This window comes from Castanea sativa, chromosome 5 (genome assembly GCF_040712315.1).
Source record: "Castanea sativa cultivar Marrone di Chiusa Pesio chromosome 5, ASM4071231v1".
Lineage (NCBI taxonomy): Eukaryota > Viridiplantae > Streptophyta > Magnoliopsida > Fagales > Fagaceae > Castanea > Castanea sativa.
In genome coordinates, this window is record NC_134017.1 from 44,313,750 (window position 1) to 44,324,292 (window position 10,543).

At 31.5% G+C, this 10,543-nt stretch overlaps 1 protein-coding gene across 1 annotated transcript; it reads right to left on the reverse strand.

The window, feature by feature from the left end:
• Window positions 1–798: 798 nt before the first annotated feature.
• LOC142634110 (E3 ubiquitin-protein ligase ATL41-like) lies at window positions 799–1,841 on the reverse strand. Its single transcript, XM_075808387.1, has one exon. The coding sequence runs from the start codon at window positions 1,540–1,542 to the stop codon at window positions 943–945; it is 600 nt and encodes a 199-aa protein (XP_075664502.1). The 5' UTR covers window positions 1,543–1,841; the 3' UTR covers window positions 799–942.
• Window positions 1,842–10,543: the final 8,702 nt, after the last annotated feature.

Genomic DNA, 10,543 nt, shown 5'->3' on the forward strand with positions numbered 1-10,543 from the left:
CTCTAACTAAGCAATGCATATGTACAAATTAAGACAAAATAAGAGAAGTGAAATGAAATAGATACAGGGCATTAAAAATTTAGAATACTCTGTTAGCTGTGGAAATTTCAAGAAAGGCCTTGACCATAAATTCTGTCTTAAGTGGTCATGTGCTATTCTAAGAATATTTGTCTTCTTTATGTCTTCAAAACAATGTCCTGATTATTGTTTTATGCAAGGCCTGTATCTTATTGGTCTATCCATGCTTACCATAGGTATGCTTGCAAAAGATTATTTTTGATTAATTCTAATTGGTTTGTGATAAACCCTATTTGTTATATTAATAAATATACAAAAGATTTAGAGTTTTTTTTTTTTTCTATCCTTTTGCATTCTAGTCTAGAATTGTTGCTTAAATTACATTTTATGGAAGAATTGTTCATAATTATGGTGAGTTACAAAATTCTACTTAAACAAACTTATGCTACATCATATATAAACAAGCTTAATCTTAATCAGCAAGAACATAAACCATGCTTGAAAGCATATTCTACTTTGTTAACTAAGTCGAGCTTATATTCAAAGTAAAATTAATGAAATAATCCTAAACTTTTTTACTCCTTTCGACTCAATTGCAAGTTTACAGCCTTACAACATATGTATATTCATAGTTGGAGATCCATAAAGCACTAGTAAACTCGCTTCTGTCTACAACTGATCACTAGATATGTAAAACTTGATAAAAAAAAATTAATTTTTTTAAAAAAAAAGCAGTAATTCAGCATGCATCTACATTTCGAAATCAGTGAGACAATTTCATTTTGGTACGAAACTATACTTCATTATCTGATTGCGGTGAAGTTTTTCTAAGAAGTAAATCTTTGTATTGCAAAATCAATCTTTAATGTGTATCACTCTACGGTAGAAAAGTAAATGCAACAGTACATACTTTCAATGTAATCTCTACTGTCTTTCTAGATCTTCTGGACCTCCATCTCCACAACTCTGAATCCCCCTCGACGATCTCTCCCTACTAAGCATCCTCTGAAAAGAGCTTAATCTTGTACCATGTGCCGTACTATCTTCAATAGGTGGATCTAAGGTTTGAACCACAGTGCACAAAGTACTATCCTCTGGCTTGACCATAGGCGGCTCAGCCAGGGTGCGGCATATTGGGCAAGTTGTGTTTGAGTTAAGCCACATATCAATGCACTCCACATGAAACGTGTGTTTACAATTTGGTAGAAGCTTAACCATGGCTTCCTCCACAATGGTGCTCAAGCAAACTGAGCACTCTATGACTTCACCATGATCAAGCTGCTGGTCAGTTGGTTTGTACATGAACTTTGGTAATGAGGCCACCACCAATGGATCGAGAGCTTTCATTGGTGTTGGCTCAATGGAATGTATTTCATCCAGTGCAACTTGAGTTGTTCTCCTATGTGGGGAGGCCTGGCGTCTCCTTTCTTTGTGCCTAAAATGGATTTGGAGAATCGTGAATAGCACCACTAGAGCGATTAGGGAGAATACAGCAACAAGTACGAGCTTGCCCTCAGAACTCATGGTTACTCTTAAGTTGATCTAGAAAAGGTGATTCCTTTCCTTGCTTAATGAACTCTCAAATTCTGAATTTATACAAGAGAGATTTTCATCTGATTCACCTCGTTATTTCGTTGAAAAATCTCTGATGGGGTTTGTAATATATTTGATGGGATTACCAAATTGAAATTTTACTAATCTCTTGGTGATTTCCTTGTTTTAGGCAGAGTGTAGATTGACTTTGCTTCGGTAACATCAACAAATTAAGGATAAAGTTGAAATACTGGTCTCCTTTCTCCATCCTGTCGGCTTTTCTTCAAGAAAGGAAGAAGTGATAATGATGTAAAATACATTGTTATTATCATTTTGAAAAGTTGAAATACTAATTAAGGATAAAGTATTTTTTTTTTTTTGATAGGAATTAAGTATAAAGTTGAAATATTAATCTCTAAGTATTTTTATTTGTTATTATCATTTTAAAAAGTCATTCTAATATGTTACGCCTCTTTCTCAAAAAAAAAAAATATATATATATATATATATATATATTACGCCTCATTGCGTCAAACACGCAACTTCAATAGCTTCCCAAAACAGAAAATTAGAAAAATTCAGAGCAATTGAAGCTTATTCTTTGTCCTCATGGGCGGCTTGAAGCAGTTGAACGCCTGTAGTGAATTTCTTTAAAAAAATAATAATATTACTTAAACTATGTTATTTTATTTTAGATACAAAATTACTAATTAATATGAATTATGTAGAATTTTTTTCGAGAAAGTCTATAAATACCAAAAATTTGACAAAACTTTTCACACCTATTAATGTGGCAGATTGATAGTAATAAATTTAAAAAAATAATGTTATTTGTAGACCTAGATAAAAACTAGTAAAAATTGTTCAACTCTACTGTTAAAAATGTTATGAAATTTTGTATGCATTTCTCTTTTTTTTTTTTTTTTAGAAGTCTTACATTCATAACATTTTCACAACAAATCCTAAGTGCTAAGTTGATACTAGTTCTAATTTGAATCCACCACTTAAATTGCTTTTTTTGTCTACTAATAACAATTAGAAACAACCAACCACTTAAGATTTGTTGTGAAAAATGTTGTGAATGTAGGATTTTCACTCTCTTTTTTTCTTGTTTTCCATTTGATAAAAAAATATATTTTATTTATTAATTAATATTTGAGTCTAATTAATAGTATTACAATGAAAGAAATAAACCTATTAGACTATGTGCTGGTTTGGATAGCACGTCCACGTCTACGTCTGTGAGGTTTCCGCGTTTTCATTTTTTTTTTTTCTTTAAAGACCAGCGCCTGGTGCACTATTTATGGGACATTAACAGTGCACCAAGGCATATGAACAGTAAAAAAAGAGTGAACAGTAAAAAAAGAGTGAACAGTAATTTTTTACACATTTAAAAATTATTTTGCTACAGTATTTTCAGTTTTCAGTTTTCAGTAATAAGTTTTATCCAAACGAACTCTATATTGCCTGTACTATAGAGCTGACCGTGTTCGTCCTAGCTGGAACTTAAAGAACAATGAAGGGCCATTGTTTGGATATATAGGATAGACCTGACATAACTGGGATTAATTAGCCTAGCAAAAATTATCAAACTATTTCAAAAAAAAAAAAAACAAACAAACAAACAAACAAATCTTATACTGTATTGCAATGAAAAGAAACAATAAAATCCAAACAAAAACAAAGGACGTAAAAATATTACCAAATTATCCCTTCAAAAAAATAGAATTATTACTAAGTTATCTATACTACTATTTAAGAGGCTTCTCCAGTTTAAATTCTTTATTTTTTAGTTCAAAAATGCCCCTACAGTCCTATGTTTAAATAGAGACAAAACTAAAGGTCAATCCGGTAAAAATGCAACTCTAACTCCCACTAAAACATTACCTAAAAAATATGATCACTCTCCTTTTTATTTTTAAATTTTTCATTCACTTATAAATTAGATTTTTAAAATAAAAATTATATAAATAAAATAATTAAATACAGCAGCAAATCATGAGAGAGAGAGAGAGAGAGAGAGTCTAGTGGACAGTGAAGCACTATCTCAACGTGGTGCTCGATTTGTTGGGGAATGTAATATATCCATTCAGATTTTGAGTTTTACTACTAACAATTCGCAGCTTTTAAGATTTTTCATGGGATACTATAACAAAGGATTATAGCTTGAAATAAAGGTTAAAAGGGAGAGACAAGAAGGAAAGTTTTATTTTTTATTTTTTATACAAAATAGAATTTTACTCTAACCTAATATAAGTGTATATATATGTGTAAAGCTCATTTTTAGAAACTTGAATCCTGACTCTTATCCTCCACACCCCACAAGCACTTATACTTATGGAGTGACTATCGCACCGAAGGTGTGCGGTGATATAAGAAGGAAAGATTAGAAACTGGAGAACATGTAAAGAGATGCATAGTTAAAGGATTCAATAATTAAGTGGGAGGCCAAATAATTATCGGGTAAAAGAATCAAACTAAAAGATCTCGCAAGATTACCATTTTGATTCCTATATTTTGGGTTCACTTTCACATTCGTTCTCATGATTTTTTGGCTATTAAATTAGTTTTTGATGTCAACTCGCTTGTGAACAATACTTACATGGCAAATAATTTGCAAAGTTGGGTGTTGGCATGCATAGTATTAAAAGAATAAATGAGATCTTGATGTATCTAAATTTTAGTGATCACATCAGCTCTTAGTTGACAAAAAACCCACATCAACTTTTATAAATATTTTTCTTTTCTTTATCAATTTTGTCCTCCAATTTATTTTTTCTTTTAATTTTCTTAATATATTTTTAATCTATCAGAATTTATTTTTTATATTCTCAATCAATTTTATTATTTCTTGCGAATTCTTGGTAAACAAATAAAATTTCATTTTCATTCCTTTGTTCCAATTTCTTGGTAACCAAATAATAAACTAGTCCAACAATTGCAAATCAACATAGATCACATCGTTTCTAACCCTCAATTTGGCTTTTAATCACGGAAAATACTATGCCATCAAATTTCAACCAAAAATTCTAGTTTCAAACTAATCCTCAAACCCAGATCCACCAAACCCAGATTCACCACAACCCTAACCTTTCAATACCACCACAAACCCAAATCGGGCTTATCCTTAGCCAAAGCCACAACTCAGTTCTAAGAGGTAGCCCAAGATTACGAAATCCTCTGCGAACCAAAAGAATGCTCTTGGTACGATTCTCAAAGAAAATTATACTTCAACATTATGGTGGTGGAACGACCCCCCTAAAATGGTGAAAAAAATAAGGTCTTAGTTTAACAATAGAAAGTTTGGGGGTCTTAGTGATTGTCATCCAAATGTTAATTGTTGAATTTAGTGTGTGTCCATATATATACACATTTATTTTAATGTTTATGTTTATTTGTATATTGGAACGTATGTGTACACGCGCACATGTATATATACTAATTACAATGTATTTCTATGCGCCTATGACTTGTGCCAAAAATTTGCATCTCAATTAGCAATACTATAGTCTTCTTTAGTATAAATAAATAAGTATAATGCTCAATAGGGAACCTAATAGACTGATCTTTACTAACACTGTGGTCTAATTATCCTGATGGTTAGAGTTTTATAAATTATTAAATTGCATATCTTAAATTAATTCAATAATTACAGCTACTATTAAAACCTTTTCCAATCCTAGAATTTTTGTAACACTAAGGTGTCAAATTTAATTATACATTAATTTTTTCCAATTATCTATTTCTTGAATTAGAAAAATCAATTGGTTATTGCTTGCTCACTCTCAAGTACAGGAGATCGTAGCAATATAATTCTTGAAGTACTGAGGTTGAACCACAAGTATGGTAAATTCAAAGATTGTATAATTAAACAACAATTTGGGTGAAGAAAAAAAGCACTTTTTCTTGATGATTGTTAACAAGAATAATAATAAAAACTAATTTAAATCAATAATGTAAATACCAGGACATCAAGGTGTTTCCCTTTATCGATATGAAATTCTTTGTGGTCTAAGAAAATATATATTTCATAATTAATTGTTCTTATACAATTAAAAACTTATGATTCTGTTAAACTGAGACAATTCAAGAATGCAGGATAACCTAGATTAATAATGCGGTTAAAATCGTTTTCAGAAAAACTCATTCACTTTAAAACATGATTTCTATTTGAAACTATTAGAAATTCATCTAAACAATAAGAAAAACATTATTGAACTTATCAAAAGCATGGAAGAACTAATACATCAAAAAAAATCTAATTGAACAATCAATTATGTTATTGTCTAATAGAAAGAATCGCATTGAATATTCATACCATATAGAAGAAACATAACCCCTAGCCCTAGCAATGAGTTTAGGCTGTCATTAGAGAAAAGAAAATATAATTTTTTTTCTCTTTAAATTCGTTCTCTACAGCCTCCCTCCAAACCCTAACGTCAAAGTGTCCAAAGAAAATAGAACTTTTACTATTTTAATTTTTGTCAAGATTTACAACAGTAACTTGTGAGTTAATTTCGGCCTTCAAAAATTGTGAATTTCGAAAAACTAAAAACTAAAAAGTTGTAGATATTTAAGTCACATTTCCAACCCTCTAGCCTTGTGTTAATTGGATTTTTGAGGAGAGAGATACGTCCAAAACACTGTTTAGTGCTCAAATCTAATTTTTCCTTTTCAAATTCGGCCTCTTTGATTTCTTTCCTTATTTGAAGCTTCCAAACATGGTAGACAACCCAAGCACTCCAGCTGCACCTCCTTAGACATTTAAGCATGGTCCTTTAGCTCATTTTTAATTCTAGTTTGGCATCCATTCTTTCACAGACTCTTGTAAACTCATCTTTTTCACATGATTTCTTGAAAGTAGAAAATTACACGCAATGAATGACATCTTATTTAGGAAATTATGTAAAGATAAATAATAGGAACTAATGCAAATCATGGGTTAATTATACAAATTAAGCATAGTAATAAGAAGATAATGCCTAGATAAATATGTAACAAGTATAAATTTTAAGGCGTTATCAGTTATAATGAAAGTAATACCTATTTTTGATGGTGTGTTCATATCTCGTGGCTGAATTAGTATGTCAATTCCTTAAATGCACCAAAAGAGGATGGTAAGTCGATCTTTTTCAGTAAAATATACCCCAGTTCATACCAGTAAAATTATGGGCCTACATGGTGAGTTTTAACTATATTGCATGACTTTTGGGCAAACATTCTCCTACATGATCTATCAAGACTTGTTTAAGGTAGCCTATATTATAATTAAATTGTGTTTTTGGTTTTTAATTTCTATGTCATCAATCTCAACCATTTTAAATAATAATAATAGGTTAAACAAAGAACCACTAAGCACTTGAAGTAAATTTGAATGCCGATTTCAATAGAAAACATAAAAAGATCAATTATCTATTCATTCAGAATACTTAATAGTTAGTTTTCCTTCTTTTAATAAAATTATTTTACAAATATGTTTATGTTTATTTTTATATGTATGATTATAATTACTTTAGATTTATATTTTTGTCAATTATATTGTTTTTACCCTTCTATATACATACACATACAAGGACACATGTGATTGTAAACATAATTGTAGTTGTTTCTTTGTTCATACAAAAAAAAAAAATTTTGTTAATTTGGTTTATAGATATTGATAATTTGCATTGAAAATAATCTGCCATTATAAACAAGTTAGCTTTAAGTTGACCAGCTAAATGCAGGATGTAAAATGTCAATACATATCTAATAACCTCAAGCATATAGATCCATGTAAGATTGAATAATCATCAAGAAAATGACAAAATAACAACTTCTCCCCTCAGTTGGAATAAGGGCAAGATTCCAAATACTAAATGGACAAGATCAAAGAGTGCAAAAGAAAAGAAGTCACTTTTATTAAATGGTATGATTGTTTGTCAAAATGGCAAGAGATACAATCAAATTTATAGAATCTATATATATAATAATAGGTAAAGTAGAGAGAAAATCCAATTAAATTTCAAATTGGAATTCAATTAAAGTCTAATTTTATGCCATGTGTCTCATCTCATCTAAATTTTAGAATTTTGTGCTAAGTCGTGAGTTAATTTAGTGTAAAAATTGAATTTCAATTAGAGTTTAATTTTGCACCACGTGTCCCATCTAATTTAAATTTTTAAATTTTTGTGCCAAATTAGTTAATTTAGTATAAAAAATGAGGAGTCCAATATAAGAAACCATAAAAAACATAATCATCTAACTAAAAAAAATTCAAATCTATAAGCCATATATATATATATATATATATATATATATATATTTTTTTTTTTTTTTTTCTTTGTCTGAAAATAGGCTTTCTTGCCTATTTCATTTCCGTGTTTTGGAAGATAGGGTTCCTGTTGGTAGGTAGAACCCTTTCTCTTTTGTTGCCACGACACCGGTGGGTCGGAATCTTAGTCTTCGGGCTTTCATTGGTAGCGAGGTCACGCCCCCTCTCAGGAATATGATGTTGCCTGCTGGGGCTTCTAGCTCCTCGAGCTCAAATCCCCGGTGGACCCTTGATCTCAATCTGCATCCACAGGAAGAAGTAGAAGTCATTGCTAAAGAGGCCTCTTAACTCGATATGGTTGTGTATGGGGAAAAGGATCAAGACCGAATTAAGGAAATTTAAGATTTCCAACTTCTGGACAAGATCTCGAAGTATATATATGCATAAACTACATATTTGGTCCCTAACTTTTATACCATATTTTAATTTAGTCCCTAATCTTTTAATTGTGTTAATTTGGCCTCTAACCTTTCAATGTCGTATCAATTTAGTCCATTCCGTTATATCTTATGTGAAAATCACTAACATGGCAAACGGCCAAAATAAAATTTAAGTTTATTGTCATATCCACATAAGCTAATTTTTTATTTTTGCCATTAGACATGTCATCAATTTTCATCCAAAAAATAACAGTAAGGACTAAATTAACACGGTACTGAAAGGTTAGGAACTAAATTGACAAAATTAAAAGGTTAGGGATCAAATTGAAATATAGTGTATAGGATAGGAACCAAATATGTAGTTTACCCTATATATTAATAGGTAAAGCTTAGGGAAAATTGAATTAGAATTTGAAATTATAATCCAATTTTGCGCCATGTATCTAAATTTGTGGGAATAATAAGTAAAGCTGAGAGAAACTCAAATTAGAATTCTAAATTAGAGTTCCAATTTTGCACCTTGTGTCCTAAATTATTTATTCTTAAAGAGTTTTATTTCTTAATTTTAGAATCAAATGTGGGACTACATCATAAATATTCATCCAAGTGAGATATTAAGTACAAAAATCAAAGAGTCTAAAATAAATGAATCGTAAAAATAAAGTGCTTCACAATAATTAAAAAAAATGGACAATTTACATTTTATACCTAATAATATCCTTACAAAAATTTTTAAAAAGTTAACGAAATATAAAAATGACTATCAATAGTATTTAAATTATAGGGGTAATTACAATAAACTCACCTGTGATTTGGCCCGAAATCGCTTCGCCTACCGTGGTTTAAAAAGTGTCACTTCACCCACCTAAGGTATGTTTCGTTTGTTCTCCTTAATCCACCTCTGTTAAAATCAGGAATAAATAGGTATTTTTGCTCAAATTTTATGTCACTCTCCTTCCAAAACAAAAAAATAGCACAAAAATGCAAGAGAAACAAGATCAAAAGGGAGGGTTTTGTGAAAATTAGTATTTAATTTGGTGGGTTCACTTTGCAGATTTCTCCTCTCTTACCCAGGTCGAGTTTGGACCCGGACTAAGCCGACACGGAGCCCAGCAACTGATTCACCTCCTCATCTCTGATGAGTTGGAACGAGTTGACCCGTTTCGAGCTGAGCAACTCGGTGGCGCAGATCTTCTTGGCTTGGCGCCAATAAGGACCATATGGAGAGAAAGTGACGTCTGAGTAGTTGAAGGAGAGGTATTGAGCTGAGAGAAGGTTCAATCTGCTTGCGAAAATGTGGTCGTGGGTTTTGAGGATGAGTTTGGCCAGGTGAGCTGAGGAGACAACGATGGTGGGGACTCGGCCAAGTTGGAGGTGGATTATGGGGCCGAGTTTTTGGGGAGTTAGGCTAAGGAGTGGTGGGGCATGTCGGTGAGGAGGTTCCAACAGGTTTCATAGCAGAAACCAAGGTATCAAAGTTAGCATCAAACATATTGGTGTATTGGATCCCATTAATATCAACGATGGGCTGGCTTACTCCATCAAAGAAGGCATAGTCAATTGAGAAATTGTCATTACCATAAAGACTTAGGAAAGGGTAAATGTTAACTGTGAAATGTGCATTATTCTTGCTTAGAAACTGGACAATCTGAGTCATTAAGTCAATGATCTAGTATAGGTTGATCTGGGTTTTTTTTTTTGGGTATGTACTTCATGTTCTTAATGTTCAAGATTTGTGTGAACGGAGAAAGAGACAAATACCACTTTTTGATCTTGTTTCTCTTGCATTTTTGTGCTATTTTTTGTTTTGGGGGGAGAGAGACATAAAATTTGAGCAAAAATACCTATTTACCCTTGATTTTAATAGAGGTGGGTTACGAAAAACAAACAGAACATACCTCAAGTGGGTAAAGTGACACTTTTTAAACCACAGGTAGGCAAAGTGATTTCGGGCCAAACCACAAATGGGTTTATTGTAATTACCCCTAAATTATATATATAGGAATTATATTATGCACCTTATTGTATATCTTTAAGTGTATCCATGCATATGCATGGGGTTACAAGCTAGTTGAAATAACAATAAGTGACACTAAGAAGCTGATAATTGAAGACAGGACAAAGATGCATGACTAAGACGAGAGTGCCACAAATTAGGGGACAAGGTGGCAACAACAACAATAGAGACTAGAGATGAGTGAATGTTGAAATTATGGACCTTGAACACTCATCCAACTTTACAACTTGTCCTAAGTAGTTGGCTTGTTTATGGATCCTACACATCAACACCACAATTAGT

Excerpts from the sequence above, each read along its gene's own strand:
- LOC142634110 (XM_075808387.1), bottom strand. The coding sequence starts at position 1,542 with ATGAGTTCTGAGGGCAAGCTCGTACTTGTTGCTGTATTCTCCCTAATC.